General features: G+C 32.4%; 1 protein-coding gene across 3 annotated transcripts; it reads left to right on the top strand.

The window, feature by feature from the left end:
- The first annotated feature begins 1,019 nt into the window (after nucleotides 1–1,019).
- On the top strand, nucleotides 1,020–21,598 carry LOC128206248 (neo-calmodulin-like). Of its 3 annotated transcripts, none has more exons than XM_052908594.1 (6): nucleotides 1,020–1,200; nucleotides 16,816–16,846; nucleotides 17,658–17,801; nucleotides 19,715–19,888; nucleotides 20,223–20,303; nucleotides 20,822–21,598. In XM_052908594.1, the coding sequence occupies exons 1-6, from the start codon at nucleotides 1,126–1,128 to the stop codon at nucleotides 20,845–20,847; spliced, it is 531 nt and encodes a 176-aa protein (XP_052764554.1). In that variant the 5' UTR covers nucleotides 1,020–1,125; the 3' UTR covers nucleotides 20,848–21,598. The 3 variants fall into 3 exon arrangements, with proteins under 3 accessions (XP_052764554.1, XP_052764555.1, XP_052764556.1); XM_052908595.1 differs by lacking the exon at nucleotides 1,020–1,200 and adding an exon at nucleotides 8,803–9,047; XM_052908596.1 differs by lacking the exon at nucleotides 1,020–1,200 and adding an exon at nucleotides 14,414–14,619.
- The last annotated feature ends 2,370 nt before the right edge of the window (nucleotides 21,599–23,968 follow it).

Here is a 23,968-nt window from a genome sequence, read left to right as displayed (position 1 = left end):
TACTACTACTACTTCTACTACTACTACTACTACTACTACTACTACTACTACTACTACTACTACTACTACTACTAGAAGTAGTAGTACTACTACTACTACTACTACTACTACTCCTACTACTGCTGCTATTACTACTGCTACTGCCACTGCCACTACTATTACTACTACTACTGCTACTGCTACTGCTATAACTACTGCTACTGCTACTGCTACTGGCACTGGCACTGCCACTGCCACTTCCACTAGTACTACCACTACCACTGCCACTACCACTATAAATACCACTACCACTGCCACTACCCTTACAAGTACTACTACTACTACTACTATTGCTTCAGCTACTGCTACTGCTACTGCCACTGCCACTGCCACTCCCACTACCACTGCCACTGCCACTGCTTCTGCTCTACTACTACTACTACTACTACTACTACTACTACTACAACTACTACTACTACTACTACTACTACTACTACTACTACTACTACTACTACTACTACTACTACTACTACTACTACTACTACTACTACTACTACTACTACTACTACTACTACTACTTATACTACTACTACTTATAGTAATAATAATAATAATAAAAAATAATAATAATAAAAATAAAAATAAAAATATAGATTAATGATAAATATTTCATCCCATCATCACTATTGTGTACGAAACGTATTTAGTTATATTATTATTATTCTGTCATTTATCACTTCATAATTCCGCACCTTTGTAGAAACCGTATTTAGGTATACGGATTTAATCTGATAAGTGTATTTACATTAAGATACCTATCTATTGCAATATTTGGAAAGGGACAATGCAGAATAATTAAGCTGTCTAAACAATTATTCCATTATTCAATTATTCAATACAAATCCCTCTATGGTTTCAATGAACTGATATTTTAATCTTTGTCAAAACGCGTTTTTAAAGTAAAATTACATCTAGTTTAGCTTTTAAAGGACAACTTGTCGATACTGGATGTGAATAATACACATGGATTAATATAAAACTAAGTTAGCCTTATTTGTAAACAATATAACTTAAGGTTAAATACATAATTATAAGGAAAAATTATTGTTTGTTTGTAATATATTCCGTTCAAATTATTGATTAAACATGGAAAGGAAATTAAATAGATCGGACAGCTCAGTTTCCAAGAGCGACAAACACATTTTAAAGAATTATTGCCAAGTAAGTAAAATAATTGATTTTGCTTAATCCCCTCGCCTCCTTTGTAGTTTCATTCTGTTAAATGATTCATTTCACTTAAAGTAGCTAAACACCAGATTGTCAAAAAATCGGCAAATACATTATTTTCCCAAAATCAGCCAAGAATTGTCAATGCGTGCTAGTAAGAGGCCGGTTATTCATCACTTTACATGGTTTAAATAACAAAACTTATTTTTATGCTAACATCAACGACGTCGCGAATGTTTTTGAAACATGATTAAAAGGAAGCAGATGCATTAAATCAGGATACCAAGTCACGTGGATATAAACATTTTTCAGTTAATGAACGAAATCGGATTTTCAGCCGAAGAAAAACACGACCTTTACCTTTGATCGGCTAACATAACAGAAATTAGGTACTGGTCATGTTTGATGGATATCTACCAAGTTTAAGGTTAAGCATTATTCATATATTGATCGGAAACCGATTTTCAGCTGAAGGTTATCGTAACGTTACCACGACATTGAACCTGAACTTCCACATGTCGACCATATATCATCATCCAGGAGTGGTCTCAAACCATATTGATATGAAAAGTTCACTTCGACAAAAAAAATAAATATATATATATATATATTTTTTTTTTTTTTTTGGGGGGGGGGTGAGCGACCCGCCCCTGGATTGTAATGTATATTTGTAATTAAAGGTTAAACTATATGTGTTGTTGATATTTTTATTCAAATGTGCGAAAAAACAACAACAACAATAAATAATTGATAATTTAATGGACTTTTACTAAACTAAGATTTACACACATTATGTATACATATCTATACATCTCTTTTTGATTAAATATCACTTCAAATCAATTAGTTTTACATTCAATTTTATCACAAATATATATATCAAACATATCAAAACATAACAATGAGCTTGTGACCTGGAAGTAAAAGACTATAGTTTAAAATAGGAACAACTATTGGAACAAGTATTTACAAAAGCTGTTCCTTAATAATTTCATGCACACAATTACAAAATGTAAGATGGATTTGAGCTCTGAACACAATACCCGTGTAACAACTAGTTTTCCCGGCTGTACAGGCAATCCACACGCGCACGGCTCCGCTAGTTTACATACCAATTAAGGATTGAAATTAATTTTGGGGGCATTCATTTAATTCTGTTTTAAATTTTATTTCCCTTGTTGAGTACAGACTGACTTGTCGAGTTTTAGTACTCAACAAGGGAAATAAAAATTAAAACAGAATTAAATGAGTTTAAAATAAGTAAAACATTTTTTTTAATTCAATGCGTTACCTTACTCAGTTTCAAGACAGTCCAACTGTTCTTCTTTTGTAAGTTAGCTGTACAGTATAATTTTAAAAGTTTAACGCCACTCCAGTTGTATTCCTGTCACATTCAAGCTTCATAGCGATAAGTAAACTTACTCTCAAAATAAATATAGTTTTTGAGAGTAAGCCAAGTCGGAAAAAGCAAACAACATTGTGCTGCCAATTAATTTTCCATTCATTTGCTTAAAAAATCCACAAGTCTATCTAAATTTGTTCAGAACGAATCACTGACAGTGACTCTCTTTCTTTCCATGTCTTGAATTTTACAATTCAGTTTAATAACTGTGAAAGCGTACCAAGTATAACAAATGTTTACGTTCTTAATAAACAGATACCTTGTATTCTTCATGTCTAAATGTAATGAAAAGTGTACAAAATATAAGGAAATACAAAAGCTTTTTTGTTGTTTTCAATGTAAACGCTGAATAAAAAAACGCCGCCCTATTAGTCTTCACTTTTTTCGCATACTGGCATTTGCCTAAACTGTGAGCGCGTTTGCCTCCCTTTCAAATTTTAAAAATTATACTGTTTGAACGGATCAATAAATTGTGATTATGTAGTTAATACTGCACTCCGTCCATTTTGCTTGAAAGCGAAAACTGAATTTACATGCGAACGTTCCCCAATGCGCATGCGCTTTACTAACATTTGCATAATAAGTAGGTCGCCCACATTACTATGCCGGTGATTCGTCGAGGGCATTCATGCGAAAATGAACGTCACTTTATTTATACAGAAAAGTACTAGAGTGTGTAAATATTGTAAAATGGTTAGGTCTTTCAGGAGTATAACTTAAAGGATAATCGTATACATTTGAATAGCATAAGTAGCATTATATACATGGGTATTACAGCATGGTACGTTGATGTATAGTTGGTAAAAATGTTATAATTAATCTAGCTTGATAGGAAAACTCGTTGGAAGGTGTTACTAAGAGGAGGTATTGTATTTATGATATCATTTAAATTCTATAAGATTTTGCTGATCAGTAACAGTAGCGTGTAAAAGGTTTCACCCATGATTAGTTCAATCCCTACCCAAAGGTGACCATCCAAACCTCGGCTCGGCCACTGTTCTAATAACATCAGCACCTACCACTGTGTAAGAATTTTAATATGTTGGTAAATGTTATACACCCCTCCAGCACAAAAAGTATGAGCCCCAGTCGCACTAACCCCATTCGCACACTCTATTGTGTATACTTATGAACATAAGTATACCGGTTTTTCTGTTTTCCGGTTATTCCACCGACCCCTTCCACCACAAGTTTTCTTGTGTGTAAACTTAAACCGGAAGTATCTTATATGAAATTCCTGCGATTGTATTGGCTGATGGGTTTTTGTGTAAGCCTATGTAATTGTTTGTTTACGTACAGTTCCTTCGTGATACAATTGATATGGTTATATGTAATGATTGGCCATTGACTTTTCAAGTTTATCCATGTTTCATAAATCAGATTATTTTAAATAAGAAAAAAAACATCCTCCGGAACTTTTTCCTGAGCTTTGATGAATCGGTTTCTAGGGTTCGTAAACCAGGAAATAAAACACACGTAGCCTACGAGTTTGAGGACGAGTTATTTAACACCCATTGAATGTGCACAAATGTTTGTAATAACCGTAGAAGACAAACGTTTTTGTTTTTGTATCTTGATGTTTCCTTTTTTTAATCAGTTTCTACAATTGTTTGTTTATAAAGGTTGTATTTTATGCAACATATTTTATATTTTTTACAATAATAATGTTGGCTGGTCCATTTTGATCACGTGATCCTCCATGGTACAACAATGAGACCTATCCAAAACTGATTCCAAGCGACATCAATAAGCGCAACATTCATGTTGCTGTCTCATCTGTGTTTCACCTTATATACTCGTGCATAATGGTTTCGTAGTTTAAATCATATCTTTATATGAGTACAGATAAATATACTGAAGATATTTTTAAACATACAGGGGTTTACGTGGTAGACAACGCTAGTAACTTTCGAATTGGAAAAAATGCACAAAATCTGCAAAAGATGCATGTGACGTAAGTTTTTGACAATTTTCTTTTTTTCTTGCAAATTGCATCATTTGGTGTCTAGCCTATTCATCTAACTTATCGAACGTTTTTTGTAATGATAGATATACGTTTTCAATGGATATTTCAGATCAATCGGTACATTTTTAATCAAGCATTTAGGTTTTATGAAAAGGAAAGGGATTTTGATGTTATCCCTTTTAACTAGTGAAAAGATTAAAGTTAAAATTCGTGTCAAGTGAAATGCAATATATTTAGTTAGGTAATGCCTACAACCTATCCGATCACCAAATGTACAAATTTCTTATCTTTGATACACAACCTCGTTCGATATTTTTATTTGAGACACTATTTTGATACTCTTTAACTAGTATTATTGTATTTTGTTCATTTTATGCACTTTAAAAAGCATAAAGTACTTGTAGTTTTTAGAATGTTTAACATGTAAAGCAACGTGATCAACTAGGGTCGTGAATAGGGTGTAACAGCAACCGTTGACAAATCCAATCCGCTCGTGAATTTTATATAAGTTAAATCTGACTTGTAAAAATCAATTAGTGCCGAAAATAAATAATATGTTTACAGGTAGAGGTACATTTACATAGCAAATATTTGCATTTCAAACCTTTTTATGAGCGAAGATCGTGTGTATGTAAGGCTGTCCAGTAAGCGGAATGGCAAAAACGCTTGCTTGTTCAAAATGCATCGCAGGTAAAAGTATCGGCCTTTGCGTAAGTGAGTTTGATTTACTTTTACCAAGCCTGACCATTGGGGTTTCTTCATGTTTCCCAATAATACAAAAGCATACCCCAGGTATCAACAATAATTATAACCCTGTGTTGTAATACGTCTTTCGCAACAAAAACATAATAAAGAAGTTTAAACCATCTTAGACAAACTATATCCGTCGCATAAAACCATGTTTTCAGGCCAGCGATTCTGGATACTCTGAACATTATTGTTGTGAAAAAGCAAAGCGCATGAAACCATTTCAAACACTAGTCGACATTTTTTCAAAATTTTAACAAAATCTCACCACTGTCTCTTTTAAAGCTTGTCGTTATCTATAGTCAATGGTACTTATAGATAAGGGTGTGCGAATAGAGCAGGAAAAGGGCATGATCTATTTTCTTACTACGGGTTTAACCTATTACTTGTAATGATAGCAAAGTATGGACTATTAGTATACGTACTCTTCTTTTATAGTGAAATGTTGGATATGTTATTAAATGCATGTTTCCACAAATATATACTAAAGTGTTTAGTGAAATATCTCAGAGAAGACGTCGTGGTTTATTACGATTCTTTTTACTTGAACGAATTTCTCCTATTTCATTGATACGAGTCGTTGTTTGGAATAATGCATTGTTTTAATTCATGGATCCAAAGTAAAACATTTTGCTTTTAACAGCAAGAATTGAATAGAAATAGTAATATGCTTTTAGTCATTTTATTGCTGGCAATGTGAATGTGGAATCACCTTTGTGGAGAATACATTTGAAATGGAATAAAATGTAATCAAAATCATTAGATCAAAGCTCGCCTTAGATCAATAAAAGTCAATCGTGTTATGCATTTAAATGTTCAAATGGTCGTAAAATTAACTTAAATAATGTGATGGTTGTTGGATGTTCGGAAGATAAGATATGACTTGTTATCATATTAGTATTTCATGATAATCCTTTGTAAACTATATTAACTATTTATAACAATATGTATCTGAAACATAAATATCACTTGAATTTAGACTCAATATTTTTTCAATACATTTAAATAATTAAACAAACAAAGACCGTCAGCATAAGTGACAGTGAAATCCATTTGCAAGCGATACTACCGCAATCAATGTCATGCAAATGCAAATGTCCTGCGTTTACTTATACCAGTATCTAAGCCATATCATAATTTGTATGTTTGGTTTTAAAAGCTGGGGGATACTATTTCGTTGATAGGAATTCTTGATTGAAATACTGTATTGTTTTCTGAATCCAAGGTGAAACATTTTGCTCTTATCATGACAGTTAAGTTTTAAACGTTTATAGCGCAAGTATTAAACAATAACAACAATTAGTTTTAAGTCATATCATACCTGATAATGTCAACTTGGAATCGCCTTTGTGGAGTAAACAATTGATATGGAATTAAATATAATAACTACCATTTAATAATTAAAGCGCGCTTTATAACAAAAAGAACAAATCAATAACAGGCAGGTTTATAACAAAACGTTAGCAAATAATTCATAGAATATATTCGTTGAACAAATATTATTTTACAGTAAACGTAGTACCTCATCTGGATAAAACTAAATGTTTTAATGAAAGTCATGATTATAAAATTATTAAGACTGAGGTTATATATTAGCTATGAACTATTATTTACAAAAAGTGAGATATTAGAATTATGATATCATTTGAATGAAATTAAAATAGATAATTCAATGGCTTGTCATTTTGTGCGCAAATTGGAATTGTAATTAACCTTTGCTTATAAAGAATAAAGAAGTTTTTTTTAAGAAACACTTTTAAACCTATAAAGACTAATACTATGGCAGAACGCATTGACGGCGATGGTGAAGATACAACTGATGATATTGGTCTAGAGTTTCAAATGTTTAAAGAGAGACTGTCAACAAGATATTCAAATGTCACTGTGTCGGCTTCAAATGTCCAAGAGAAATTGGGCACCGGGCGCCGACGATCATCGGTTATGATCGAGTATTTCCGGCAGAATTACATGGGAATTGAGGCAAGTTAATTTCGATATCTAGCTAATGAGAAATACATCTTCAATACATTGGCTGTTTTTATATTTAACCATGTTTGTGTTCATTCTTTTTGCATTTTATCAATGTATTTAGTGTCTTTAATTTTCTTTATGACAGTGTTTTATCGTTAAGATGGTGTTTCATAATAATATGTGTCATTGTCTCCTTTTTCCTTTCATCTACCATGCCATATGCATTTGTTTTTGGTACCTTTTCGCCAATCAATTCCACATCTTAATACGCTTCGTCCATATTCAGTAACGGTTTAAGTCCAAGTGGGAGACTCAAGGCTCTTAACGAATATTTTAAACTCATTGTAAGATAGCTACGAGATGAGTTAATGTTGTGAGTGTGTTTTAAAAACATATTTAGAAGTTTTATACTCACTCTTGTCAAAATAACCTGTAAATATTCTGTAACATTAAATATAGATGATTTCTAAGTCTGAGTGTCAAAACTCAGATTCAAGTCACTAGTTAATATGAACTTAGGTAACCTTTATTGTTTGCTGTTGGCATTCGTATATTCACAGTTAAATGCATGACATTTCGCTACTGAGCTTGTTTCTGTAGTTTTTCGCATACATATTCCATGTGTCTCTCGGTTTTCTTGATACGAATAGTCGTGTAATTGTTATATTTACGGTAAGTCTATTCTAGGCTACCAAGTTTGATTGTTGATGTTTCAGTGTGCTCTGAATTTGAAATAAGCTTTTGCACTTTTTTGATAAATAGACTCAGTTGTCTCCTCTGTATAGACAATCAGCAATGGCCGCGCTACTTTTTTATCCAGCGGACGATTTCGTTTTTGTACAACTCATTAAATTGAGAAAAAAAAACAAAAACAATATTAACCCCAAAATACTTATTGAAACAAATCAATACGTTTAGTTATGTTTTCTTTTATTTCTTTTGTATATTTTGCAATCCGAGGTTACATTCTTCCTGTGTAATTTCATTCGAATTGTTTTATTATATCGCATTAGTTAATGAAATCCCCACATTTCTCCAAACGGGAAATTCTAAAAATGGATGGACTAAAGGATCATTACATCATCAAATACGTATTTATTCTTATATTTATTGGTTCGAAAGTTTCATTTATGATTGATTTCGACTTTGAATTTTCTAGACCATTTGCTATTTTTTTCAAGTTAAATTGTGAAATCAAGGGTAATCAAGCTTAACTTTTAACACCACTTGATTGTTCCTTATTGATTTTTAAATTAACTTGGAAAAGCTCTTCCTAATTACATATACCTTCACCTAGTTGAGCAAATTAATAACGTCCTTCCACGAAGTTGTGAAGATTTAACAACTGTAAACACGTCACTTATCTCAGAGAGTTGTAATGAATTACTTGTACCCGCAGTGCGAATGTCCCCATTATAAAACCAAGTATTGATTGTATTGGAAAAAAGATAATACACTTTTGTTTGCTTAAGATACATACAAATGTTATTCTTCATTCAATCAGGAAGCAATGAAAATAGTGACATTCTTTATGGCTTTAACGGTGTGATAATCGGAATAAAATCTTGACTTTCCGACAGCTTTGGTTTTACTAGGTGTTGACTGTTATGTGCATGTGTGGATAACACTAATTGCGGTGTGTTAAACGTTATCTTTTAAGGATAGAAGTGAGTAGTTTAGAATAGAAGGAATAGCTCCTGCGCAATTTGAAGAACGAATATTATGTCTATGGCAGCTTTAAGAGAAGCGGTTAAGGTAATTGTATTGTATTTGTAATTAGACTTGGGACTTCACTGATCTTTTGATTAATCTTGATAAATGTACAAATATAGTATTACGTGGATATATATATATATATATATATATATAACCTTGCATAAAATAAATATAAAATAAATCAATTAAGTTAATGAGTAAAAAGAATCTTAAGCATTACAATATTTTTTAAACCGAAATGATAGAACAAATACATTTTTGTACTTAAATGATGACACACACGAATTTCCAATGACAGTACGCTCATAAGTGGATAATGAATGTTTGTTTTGAATATACTTCTCATTAAGGGCTTTACTTAAATGTAAGATTGGAATACCTTGGTATTTATTTACTACAGGAGACCCATTCAACAAAACTAATACAATGGCAGGAAGTCAAGCATAAACGGCTATCTATTTTGAATGAATAATCTAAAATGAATAAGTATTTATTTTAAGTGACTCTCTTATTCAAAATCAGAACATACACATGTATAACAAACATAGATTTTGAGTGAAACACCTTTAACTTCTTACTAAATAATGCATTTAAGAAAACTATTAATGACTGATAACAAGATTGTACTCATATTTTTAAAAGCTGAAAACACGGACAATATTAATTATTGGTAAGTACTAAAATATTTACTGTGATCTACTATAGTATCAAAAGGTAGAAATACCATGTTTTCTGCACCTTTCTTTCAAATTAAACTCGGTATTCTTCATGTTTGACATTTACTTCCATTTTGGTATATCAAAACAATTATATTAATTATGGTAAATCTTACTTGGTAGTAAGAGTGCATCTTTAGGTTTACCCTCATTTCACAAAAAGACAATGTTTAGATTTTTTTTATAAAACGATAGATCCAATTCTTAATTATCAAGTGAAGTATGGGAATTCGATTCTGGGTCTCAGGTTGAGCGCGCGCAATTAGCACTTTGCACAAGGTTACTCGGCATTGAAATATCAACGCAAATTGCCTTTATTTATGGTGAAACAGGAAGGTTAAAACCGAAGGCAGAACTATATCATACTATTGTTAAGTATTGGTCAAAATTTGTACGTGTGGAGATAACAAAAACATCAAATAGGCGAATAATACGGCATGAATTTCAATGGATGCAAATCCTAACCAAATCTGCTGGACATCGAAAGTTGAAGTGTAATTGTCTCAGTTAGGGTCTTACAAAGCTTGGGCCAACGAAGGAGTGGTGAAAACTACATTATTTTAACTGTTCTAGTTAAACTAAGACCATGAGACAATATTGTTCAAGATGTTAATGTAACTATTCATTAATCATCTCGGTCAATGTTTTACAGACTATTTTCAGATTCAAGTAAAGCGAGTACCTCAATCTAGTAAACAAACCAACACATAAGAATGCTCTATCTAGATTACGCTTGTCATTACACAGATGAGCTGTGAAAAAACGGAAGGTGGCGTTCAAAATGCGCCCCAGCTAAAAGTATCGGCCTTTGCGTAAGTGATTTTAATTTACCGAGCCGGATCAAGGGGCCTTCTTCATGTTTCCTAAAAATATAAAAACATACCTCAGGTATCAACGATAATTAAAAATGTAATAAACACCTTGTGTTGTAATACCTTTTTCGCAACAAAAGTGAAATAAAGATGTATAAACTAGACAACTTATATCCGTTGCTTAAAATCATGTTTTCAGGATAGCTATTCTGGACACTCTGAACAGTCTTGTTGTAAAAAGGCTAAACGCATGACACCATTTTAAACAATAGTCGACATTGTTTCAAAAGTTTAACAAAATCTTATCCCGGTGTCTTTTTAATCTTGTCGTCATCTTAAGTCAATGGTACTCATAGATAAGGGTGTACGAATACAGTAAGAAAAGGGCATGATATATTTTCTTACTACGGGTTTAACCTATTACTTGTAACACGATACAGATAATGACAGCAAAGTATTGACTGTTATCACATTTCTATTACTATAAGTACTCCTTGTTCAAATGGAAATGTTGGATACGTTATTATATGGTTGTTTTAATAAATATATACTGAAGTGTTAAGTGAACTATCTCAGAGAAGACGTCGTGTTTCACAACCTTAAGTCATTTCTTCTTTCGGTATTAAATATACGTAGTCAAATAAACCAACAACAATAGGTTTTTATGATTTGGGTAATATAAATACAAAATCTTTACAGAATTCTAAATTATTATTGTAATACATTTGCAGTAAATATGCATGGGGATACTAGTTCATTGATAGGGATTGTTGTTTGGAATACTGCATTGTTTTCATTTATGGATCCAAAAAAACAACATTTTGCTTTCAACAGCAAGTATTTAATAATATTACTAGTACGCTTTAAGTCATTTTATTGCCGGAAATGTGAATTTGGAATCGCCTTTGTGGAGAATACATTTGAAATGGAATAAAATGTAATTAAAATCATTAGAACAAAGCTCGCCTTATATCATTGTTAACGGATCAATAACAGGCAATCGTGTTATGCATTTTTAATGTTTTTTAATGTTTTAATGGTCGTAAAATTAACTTAAATAATGTGATGGTTGTTGGATGTTCGGAAGATAAAATATGACTTGTTATCATAAGTATTTCATGATAATCCTTTCTAAACTATATTAACTATTTATAACAATATGTGTCTGAAACATAAATATCACCTGAATTTAAACTCAAATAATGTCAACAATACGTCTGAATATTTAAACAAACAAAGATCTTCAGCATAAGTGACAGTGGAATCCATTTGTAAACGATACTACTGCAATCAATTTCATGCAAATTCATATGTCCTGTGTTTGCTTATCAAGTATCTAAGCCATATCAGAATTTGTATATTTGGTTTTAAAACCTGGGGGATACTATTTCGCTGATAGGAATTCTTGATTGAAATACTGTATTGTTTTGATTTATGAATCCAAGGTAAAACATTTTGGTCTTATCAGGACAGTTAAGTTTTAAACGTTTATAGCGCAAGTATTAAACAATTATAACAATTAGTTTTAAGTCATATTATACCTGATAATGTCAACTTGGAATCGCCTTTGTGGAGTAAACAATTGATATGGAATTAAATATAATTACAATCCCTTAATAATTGAAGCGCGCTTTATAACAAAGTAAGCAAATCAATAACAGGCAGTTTTAAAAAAAACGTTAGCAAATAATTAATAGAATATATTCGTTGAACAAATATTATTTTATAGTTTACGTAGTACCTAATCTGGGAATTACTTAATGTTTTAATGAAAATCATGATTATATGAAGGCCTAGGAAATATTTTCAAGTAAATGAATAAAAGTGAGAAAAAAAATGTAAAGGATTTATGGTATCATTTTATTGAAATTAAAAAAAAAGAATTTAAAAGCGTGTCCCACTTTGTGCGCTATTGTAAGAGGAACGATTGATTTGTAAAATTAAAGCAAAGTTGTTATTGTTGACAACAAAGATTGCTAGACATATTGTAGTATACTCAGTGGCATTTTAAAATAAACGGAGTTAATGGTACAAAGAAATTATAGTTAAAAGACGGAATTGTGATGTTATTAATCCTTGCTTAGAAAGACGAACACAAGGCCGAAAAAGTTTTATTAAGAAACACTTGTTAACCACTGAACACTGATAATATGGCAGAACGCATTGGCGGTGATGGTGAAGATACAACTGATGATATTGGTCTGGAGTTTCAAATGTTTAAAGAGAGACTGTCAAAGAGATATTCGAATGGCACTGTGTCGGCTTCAAATCTGCAAGAGAAATCGGGCACCGGGCGCCGACGATCATCGGTTATGATCGAGTATTTCCGGCAGAATTACATGGGAATCGAGGCAAGCTCATTTCAATATCTAACTAATGATCTTCAATACTATTGGGGTTTGATATTTAATCATGTTTGTGTATTCATTCTTTTTGCATTTTATCAATGTATTTAGTGTCTTTAATTTTCTTTATGACTGTGTTTTATCGTTAAGATGGTGTTTTATAATATCCCTATATGTGTTCTTCTTGTCACCTTTTTGATTTCCCTCTCCTGTCATTTGCATATCTTTCGGTACCTTTTCGCCATTCAATTCCACATCTTAATACGCTGCGTCCGTCTCCAAAAACATTTTAAGCCCGAGTTTGTGACTCAATGCTCTAGCTGATTATTTTTAGTTCATTTTACGATAGCTACGAGATAAGAAACATATTTTAAACTTTTATACTTATACTTGTCAAAATAACCTGTAAATATTCTGTAACATTTAATATAGATTATTTCAAAGCCTGAGTGTCAAACTTAGATTGAAGACACTAGTTAATATGAACTAAGGTAACCTGTATTGTTTGCTGTTGGTACCCGTGTATTCTCAGTTAAATGCATGACTTGCACGTGCCTGTCTGTTTTCTTGATATGAATAGTCGTGTAATTGCTATATTTACGTGAAGTATGAGATTCCAGGCTTTAATGTTGATATTTCAGTGTGCTCTGAATTTGAAATAAGCTTTCACACTTTTTTTCAGAGAGAAGCTCAGTTGTCTCCTCTTTATAGACAATCAGCAATATTGAAATTGCACATGGTCGCCCTACTTTTTTTTTATCCAGCGAACGATTTTCGTTTTTGTACAACTCATTAAATTGGAAATAAAATTAACCCCAAAATACTCATTTAAACAAATCAATACGGTCAGTTATGTTTACTTTTATTTTTTGTATGTTTTGCATACGTAGGTTACATTCTTCCTGTGTAATTTCATTCGAATTTTTTTATTATATCTGAACTCGTTAATGAAAACCATTAATTTCTCGGTGAAAAAAGGCATCAAACTAATATGCTTCCTCCAAACTGAAATTCTAGAAATGCATTGACTTAAGGATCGTCACAATAATCATCAAATACGTATCAATTCTTATATTAATTTCGCATATTTATAGGGTTGAAAGTTTCATCTATTATAATTGACTACGACTTTGGATTCTTTAGACCATTTGTTATTTTTTCATGTGAAATTGTAAAATCAACGGTAATCAAGCTTTACTTTTTACAATACTTTATTGTTCCTCATTGATATTTAAATTAACTTGGAAAAGATCTTCCTTAATACGTATACTTTCACCTAGTTGAGGACATTAAAAACGTCCTTCCACGAAGGTTTGAAGATTTAACAACCTGTAAGCACGTCGCTTATCTCAGAAAATGGTAATGAATTACTTGTACCCACACCTCGAATGTCTCCAATATAAACCCAAGTATTGATTGTATTGGAAAAAAGATAATACACTTTTGTTTGTTAAAGATAGATACAAATGCTATTCTTAATTAAATCAGGAAGCAATAAGAATAGTGACATTCTTTATGGCTTTTACGGTGTGATGATCGGAATAAAATCTTGACTTTCCGACAGCTTTGGTTTCATTAGTTGTTGACTGTTATGTGCAAGGGTGGATATAACCAATTGCCGTGTGTTAAACGTTATTTTGTAAGGATAGAAGTGAATAGTTTAGAATAGAAGGAATAGCTCTGCGAAATTTGAAGAACGAATATTATGTCTATGGCAGCTTTAAGAGAAGCGGTAAAGGTAATTGTGTTGTTTGTTGCTATTAAACAGTAGTTGGCACTTCACTGGTCTTTGATTATTTTTGATAAATACATATTGTATTGCGTGGACATATGCATAGGGTCGCACAAAAATATATACAATGAAACAGTTGTTTTAATGAGTGAGAAACATAAGCCAAACAATATTTTTTTTAATTTAAACTAAATTATGAAACAAATACATTTTTGTACTTAAACACATACCGATTTGCAATGTCAATACGCTCATAAGTGGATCATGTATGTTTGATCTAAATACTTTATAATGAGGACTGCATTTAAATGTAAGATTGAAGAAAATGGAAATTGTTAATAAAACCAAATACCTTGGGACTTATTTACTACAGGAGACCCATTCAACGAAATTAATACAATTGTAGGAAGTCATCTACAATTGAATAAGTATTTATTTAAGTTTACCGATATTTCATGAATAGACATTCTTGATCTATTTCTTTTATAAATGTATAGATCAAATTCTGAAGTATTCAAGTGAAGGGAATTCAATTCTAGGTCTCAGGTTGAGCGTGCTCCATTAGCATTTTGCACAAGGTACTTGGCGTTGAAATATCAATGCAAACTGACATTATTGATAGTGCAACTGGAATATTAAAACCAATAAATGAAATATATTATACTATTATTCAGTATCGGTTCAAAATAGTACGTGTGGAGAAAACAAAAAACATTAAATAAGCGTATAATACGGTGGGGAATTAAACGGATGCAAAACGACATATATTAGACTTCGCAAGTTAAAGATGCTCACTTACTCCCAAATAAGAATTACCATAACTAAAACAATTGTTTTAATAAACCAAAAAGCATGAAGAAATGTCGAAAACTATGTTTTTATGAAGGACACCGAGTTGATTTGAAAGATAGGTTCAGAAAACACGCCGTTTCTACCGTATGAAACGATAGTAGAGCTTAGTAAATCTTTAAGCATTCACCAATCATTTAATAATTTTGTGTTCTTAGCTATTAAATAAATTATATAATTACAATCTAGTTATCATAAACTATTATTTTCAATAAATGCATTATTAAGAAAGTAGTTAAAGGTTTATATAGTTGTCGGAAAACACACAGCCGGTTGTACTTACACAGTTGCCAGAAAAACACACAGTGGGATTTATTCACACAGTTGTCGGAAAACACATACACGGGTGAACTCGCACAGTTGCCGGGAAAAAACAACACAACCGGTTGAACTCACACAGTTGCTGGAACACACACAAGCGGTCGATATCACACAGTTGATAGAAAACACATACTCGGTTGTACTCGGTTGTACTCTTACAGGTTCCGTAAAACACACAACCGGTTGAACTTACACAGTTGCCGGAAAACACAGAACCAGTTAAACTCACAAAGTTCCTGAAAAAAACGGTTGAACTCACACAATTGCCGGAAAACACAGAACCAGTTGATATCACACAGTTGCTAGAAAACACATACTCAGTTGTACTCTTACAGTTTCCGTAAAACACAAAACCGGTTTAACTTACACAGTTGCCGGAAAACACACAACCGGTTAAACTCACACAGTTGCCGGAAAACACAATCATGGTTGAACTCACACAGTTGCCGGAAACACATACATGGCTGAACTCACAAAGTTGCCGGAAAAAAAACAACCATGTTTGAACTCACACAGTTGCTGGAAAACACAACCGTGATTGAACTCACACAGTTGCCGGAAAACACAGCCATGGTTGAATTCACACACCCCATCCGTTGTTCTCACATAGTTGCTTGGAACACACAGCCGTTTAAACTCACACATATTACTGGAAAACACATACATAGTTAAACTCACACTGCTTCCGAAACTCACACAACCGGTTGTACTCACACAGTTGCCGGAAAACACATACATGGTTGAACTCACATTGCTTCCGAAAATCACACAACTGGTTGAACTCACACAGTTGCCGTAAACACACAACTGGTCGAACTTAAACAGTTGCTGGGAAACACACAACTGGTCGAACTCACACAGTTGCTGGAAAACACACAACTGGTCGAACTCACACAGTTGCTGGAAAACACATAACTGGTTGAACTCATAAAGTTTGAGATTCTAGCAAATGCTTTCCTTAAGAAATTACGCATGAAATGCCCATAGGTCAGGGTTGTAGTGTTTTATAACTATTACCTGTATTTATTTTAGGTAGGAGAAATAACAGATCAACACCTAAAAGGTACGTATTATTAGAGTTAAAGTAATGAAAAACGAGTATATACTTTTTTTTGATAACCTATTTAAAAAAAGATATTCTTGATATACTTACTGAGTTATATAGTTTGTCTTCTTATTATTTATTTATTAATGTTGTAAATTAGTTTGTATAAAACTATATTTAAGTCGTTTAAAGTCATAGATTATTCATAAATAAATTAATCAATTATTGTTATTGATTATATATTGAATTGTTCATATATCCAGTTATTTGTTGTTGCTTTTATTATTTTTATGTGCTTAATCTGTTCTTGCGATGTTATTTAAATGTATAAAATGCTTTATTGGCGATATTTCATTACATGTGTTGTGTATTTATTGTTTTTTAAGCATACTTTGATATCACATCACAAAACATACAAAATCTATTGTTTGTTAGTAAATTGAATTTAGATTGATTATCAAACTGAGGGTAATAATTATCTTGATACATATACATATACCACCATGAATAATATAATAAGCCATATTTTCCGATGCATTTGTTGATAGGACAGGACCAGGATGTATGACTATAATAGTATCACAAATGTGCGATACTGTGTCAGTGTAACACATCTAAATAAGTGTTTTGCTTCCAAAATTAATTGAACTAATTTTAAACCAGCTAATATTTTCGAAAATATATATTATAACTTCTCGGATAAATGGATTTGAAAAAGCGATCGTACGCTACGACTATTGATTATATGGAACTGGGTGTCTTAAAAATTAAAGTATTCATATTTATTATTCAACGTTTACTATACTGATATTGTGGTTTGACCCTCCAGATATTCGGGACACTTTCAACCTGCTGGACACAGACCACGATGGGAAACTGACCAAGTCCGAACTCGCAAAGCTTCTCAGATACACCGGAAGTCTCAAATCGGAAGCGGAAATGGAGGAAATCCTAGCGCCAATTGATACAGACCGTGAGTTAAAAAAATGTTATGTTTGGCAAGAATGCACATGGTTTTCGCTATCTTTACGGAAAATTAGAGTTGACTTTAATATTTATAAAATATATCAGTATATATAAGTAATATATCAGTGTTTTTCTGCATAGTTACAATTAGTCTAGTTTAGCCGCTGCTGTTGCTACTTTACCTGGCCCAAGTACAGATAGCTATGTGTTATATTTTAACACCATGTGTGTTGCATTTTGTAATACTTACACGTACAAGAATACCCGGTACCGGTCTAAACCTATTTAATTGCTTATCGCATTGCAAACATGCTGTAAACCGTCATACCACTGCATTGTTTGGGTTTGCCATGTGCTTGCGTGATGCCTTATTTTTGGTGTTAAAGTGACACTCGTATTCAAAATCAATACATACACATGTAAAATAAACATAAATTGTGATTGATACACCCTCAAATATTTACTAAATCATGCACTTATGGAAAATATTAATTACTTTAAACAATATTATAACCGTGTATTTTATAGCTGAAAACGCAAAAATATTAAATGATTGGTGAATGCTTAAAGATTTACTGCGATCTACTATAGTCTCATAAGGTAGCAATTCGGGTTTTTCTGCACATTTCTTTCAAATTAATCTCCACATCCTCCATATGTTTTTTTTTTGTTTTCGAAATTTGTTCATTCTTTTTGGTATATTTAAACAATTGTATTGAACGTGTTCACTCTTATTTTGGGTGATAGTGCATCTTTAAAGTCTTAGTCGCTTTTCAAAGGGACTAGGGGCACTCTGATCCTACGCTGTTAAAAGGGCAACAAGAACAATTACATTACAAAAATTGTTTCAGTCTCTAAATTTTTCATTTAATTTTCCAAATTGATAGCAGCTAATATTCGACACTCTTAAAAGAACTCATGAAAAATAAATGTTCTTAAGAGATTCCAAAACAACAGGTACAAAACATTGAACTAGATATGTATTATTATTCGCGTTTCGTGATTGACACTTCAGACGTAAATGTATACCTCTTACTTCTTAAGCTATAAATGCCCCCTTCCTGTCGATATGGCATTGACCGCTATTCTATGTCAGTAACAAACTCGCGATGACTTGATGCTCGATAACCAAGCCATGTTTAATTACCTGAAAAACAAATTGGGATGGGAAATCAATTCATTCATCAAAATAAATTCACCAATATGACAAATGACATCCCGATTTATTATCATGAAGGGTAAAAGATATTGGAAACGTCTCCATTATCGAAGATAAAAATGGAATTAATTATAAAGTTATGACCTGAATGGTTCGCTTGTCGATGATGTTTCAACGAATGATGAGAAAACTCTCCATATAATAACAGTGTCTTTAATTTCCGAGTATCTTAACGAGCGCTAATAAATGCCCACTAGATGCGATAAATGTTGATATTTAGGTTTTTACTTTGAACATGAAGTCTCTTTTCTCTTGACGCAGCAAATTGAATTGAATATTTTTCCGGAAATAACACATTCAGCTTACTTCATTTAAGAGGATATAACAAAATCATCAGTCTCGTTGTGTCGTCTTAATAGAGTTGATCTCTGAAATAAGTACTTAATAATAAGCCTTTGACATTCGACAACTGGCGGATGTAACCGTTTATCAAAGCGTAAAGCGCAGTCATTTACTCATGTGATAATGCAATTTTTCCAAATTTTCCTTAATCGAATATGTTGACCGTTTGTATAAGGTGTAATTTACGCGATCAATTAATATTTCATAATCAAGACCCATTGCTTTTGTCGAGCAATCTTGAACGTCATTATGATGATTTTATTTTAATGATAATATGACATTTTTTTCATATGCACCCTAGTGTAGTGTTCATTTCATTTATCTTTGCAAATCTATCCAATTGAGTTCTTATATTTCAGACAATGGGTCTATAGACTACGATGAGTTTAAGAAATATATCATTGAAAAGGGCATATTGAAATCGCTCGCTGACGAGGTTTGCTATGAGATGCAGGACGCCTTTAATGTGTTTGATAGAGACAAGAACGGGTATATCGATAAGGAGGAGTTGAAAAGGGTGCTTACACAAGTTGGTAAGTGTTGCATGATTTCAGTTGAACATAAGTATGTTTTGCAAGTGGTCAACACACTGCACCGGATTCCTATACAAGGGCGATGTTGAGCGAATGCCAACATTCGTCTGTTACTTTGAGCCGTACAAAGGCCCCAGTCCAACAATCGTTAAGTTAAGAGTTAAGACCCTTGCTCTACTTTGAGCGCGTTGTCTCTGGCGACATGTGTAACAAGATTCATTTCAATAGTATGTTGGTTTTGAGTAATGACCAGAGCTGTTTATTCCTAACGTCTTTCTTCTTACTTAACGGTCCTGTGAACCTGAATCGTTTCACCAGCCGTCTTTTTTTCCAGGGGACAAGATGCCGGAAGCATTAGCGGATGAGTTCATAAAAGAGGCGGATTTAAATGGTGATGGCAAGATAGATTATGCTGGTAAGCAGACTTATATTTGTATCAACTTTAGAAACACTGAAAAAGATCATTTCCATATTTCTTTTTGGCTAATTTTAGGAAAACCGTCTCTTGCATAAATCTAATAGCAAATGTGTCAATATGATAAGAGCTAGGAATAGAATACAAACCTTCCAATTGATCACTGTATACGATATCGATAAAGCGAATTGAAAATAAATGATGAACTATAATGCATCCGTAAATAATGAAAGAACTAAATAATATGCACCGGCACATGCACGAGTACTACGTTGTACAATTTACCAATCAGCGCAGTTTGTATGCCATGATAATTGGATTGGTAATTGCTTTTTACGGTAATTAAGCAGCCACGTGAACAAACAACTCAGTCAGAAGGTGTGCTGCGTGCTGCAGCGGTTTGTGCGGTCTTGAAGCGGAATATTCACTATTTTCTTCCGCACTATATGCGAAGGAATGTTTCACAGCTTATGATATATACTTAATATGTATGTCAGCCTTGTACTTTGTTATTCCAGAATTCTGCAAACACATGGGCTACTAGACGCAATGGAGAGAAATGGAACATTAACATAATAGCAACGGAGGACACCATGTATAGATCAGGCGTTTCAACTTTCCTTACACGTACTACTAAAGTTGCTAATGTATATGTGTGCACATCAATAAAAATTTACTCTGTGTATGCAATCTAGTTAACTGCCAAGAAACATGACAACAAATCCAATACCACCAAGTCATATGTTTTATGACGATAGAAGATAATGGAGTGCAACAGATAAACGAATAGCGGTGAAACAAGAACATTACTCTAAGCTTATATAAATAAACAAACATCCTTGTCCTGTATGCCTTTAATGATTTAGTGCAACTAGCAATTTCAATTAGGAAGCGGCTTAAAAATGATAGCAAGAAAACTTTAGGTCGTCGAATACGGTCAACGGTTAAGGGTGTTTCCATAAGATACTAGACAGCAACACAAATATACCACCGGCTTTGAGGTTGTTTCTACCAGATGAAGTAGGCCACCCAGTTATGAATTAACAAACTTGTAACATTTAAAAATGATTTTTGTAAATGGGAGTTGTATGTTGTGCCACACCAATTAGCTTTGGTTCTAAGGATGTTGGCGCAAAAGCCAGCGAGTCAGTGAATTGATTTGATTTTTAATATAGAGAACTAGTATGGTTTGATTTGGGCTTAAGTTTGTTTTTGCATTGGTTTGTTATTTGTTTCTGCCATAAAATGTATATGTATATCTGTTATGCATTGCATTTTAATACAATAAAAAACATTGTTGCCACATGGGTTTTGAATAATTGCGTTTATTAAAAGTATTACAATACCCGTTAATGATTCACTTTTATTTGCATAGAGATTACCAATAACGACATTTCTTATATGAAAATGAAATCTCAATTTGGTACTAAATCCTTCTCATATATTGGAATGGAAAAATGAAATTATATCCCTACTTGTCTTAGAAATAATTTTCTTAAGCAGGATTTAAACAAAATATAGGCAATACCTAATGCTCAGCCAATGTACAGAAAATTGTTATTTTCATGTCTTCATATGATTTATATATGTTTCTACATGCGTATTCGTCTTTTTTTGTGTTGATTTTTAAGTGTATTTTATATGAAAGTATTATATGTTTTATAAGTATGAATGTGAACTAGTGCTCAGCGTAGTATTCGCGAGATACATCCAACACCTCGTTTATGCCATTGAGAACAACCTGTGCATCTTTTGCACGATGTAATTGTGTAAAGCGAACTACAATACCTCGTAAATTATTTAACCCAAAGTCAATGGTATACAAATGTGGGCACACTTACTATAACTCTCTTAGATTGGAATACCTCGACTTTTGGGACTTTGTTTCCTCGCCTGATTGTTAGAAATGCAAATTATTAGCAGCAGTTAAATTCAGCTACTGAAAGCCTGCGGCGTGCAGAACATATCTACAGATGCGTTTGATCTGCGTGCGTAACATAATGAGAATACTTACATTAGGCAGTGCATGTACAGCGGACTATAGTACGGTACGTTTAATACAAATACGTTCATTACTGCAGGAGATCAGAGATGCTAAGAATTGATGAAGCACTGATATAAGTTTGGCCCGAATCAACATTTTTTTTGAATGGAAACGCTGCTCATTATCTGAGAGCCCCGTTAAACATAACGCCAAGGAACCTGCAGCAAAGCAATCTGTTTTAATGTTTGAAATTTTATTATTAAATCATACTAGTTTATAGTTCAGACATAGATGTGATAAAAAATAGCCATACTCATTGAAAAGCATGCTTTCAGGTCTAACATCAATTATTCTTCTAATGGTTGACAAATGGTTTCCTTGCAGCACAATCGTAATTAGACTAAAACACACCTGCAAAGGTTTTCGTTCGCGTGACATCAACCCATACAATTTTTATGAAGCATTTGTTGAAAAAACAATTATCCCGAGGTCTTTTTGTATTTACACCCACACCTGTATTAATCGTCCCATTTAAAACGACAAAACACTTGTATACGAAGTATAATGTCGAAACTAGAATGCTGATTTTTAAGGAAAGAAAGAAAGAAGAAGAAGAAGAAGAAGAAGAAGAAGAAGAAGAAGAAGAAGAAGAAGAAGAAGAAGAAGAAGATGATGATGAAGAAGAAGGAATATAGGAATGTTTACATAAGTATTATTGAAAAAAACAAACATTTTTTTTTTAAAACAACAACAAAAAAACAATAATTATAATAATAAAATTATCAATAATAATAATAATAATAATAATAATAATAATAATAATAATAATAATAATAATTGTAGTGTGGATTGTTAGATATTTTGTGTCATCGAAAATTCAATAATTATTACTCATTTTGTAATAATTGACATATAACCAGGTAATATTGTCTTCGCATTAAAACAGCCATCAATCGCAAACCTTAGAAAGGAACAGTTTGCATTGACTGATTTGTCTGAACAATATATTTATGATTCAATACAAATTTCTTCCCATGATTAAGTTATGATCTATGTCAGCTCTAGTTGAAAATAAGGTTCCTACACTTCTAAGAGGCAAATGATTATGCTTTATTCTATTTTACCTAAACTTCTTGATATATGAAAGTTAATCAACTACGTTATATATTATCTAATATGCTAAATGGAAGAAAACATTTTAAGCAAAGTCAAACTTTCGAATTATGTGTATTTCGAGCAATACTAAGTATAGAAATAATGAAACAAATGGATAACAGGCTTTCAGAAAGCGACAAACATTGTAGAGCTATAACGTTTGTTAAAATGATAATTGATATTTCAAATATGAACACATTTAAAATAAAAAACACAGCGTTGAAAGCTAGTCATGTTGTTATCATTATTTAAACAATTACTCCCATTTCATTTTAAGAATCGTTCTTCGTCGTAATGTTTTGTAATAATGTTTAGTTATATTATTTGCGTGACATTCAATCTTGCATTAGACCGCACCTTTATGGAAACCGTATCTTAGTCTAAATAATTAATCTGGTTTGGGTATTTACATTACGATACCTATCAGTTGCAATAGTAAGAAAGGAACGATGCAGAATAATTTATCACTTTTAACAATAATAATATGATTCTATACAAATATTTTCCAATGGTTTGAAATTGCATC

The sequence above is a fragment of the Mya arenaria genome, chromosome 10 (assembly GCF_026914265.1).
Source record: "Mya arenaria isolate MELC-2E11 chromosome 10, ASM2691426v1".
Classification (NCBI taxonomy): domain Eukaryota; kingdom Metazoa; phylum Mollusca; class Bivalvia; order Myida; family Myidae; genus Mya; species Mya arenaria.
Note: the sequence above shows the minus strand (reverse complement) of the source record. Positions and strands in the feature narration are given on the sequence as shown.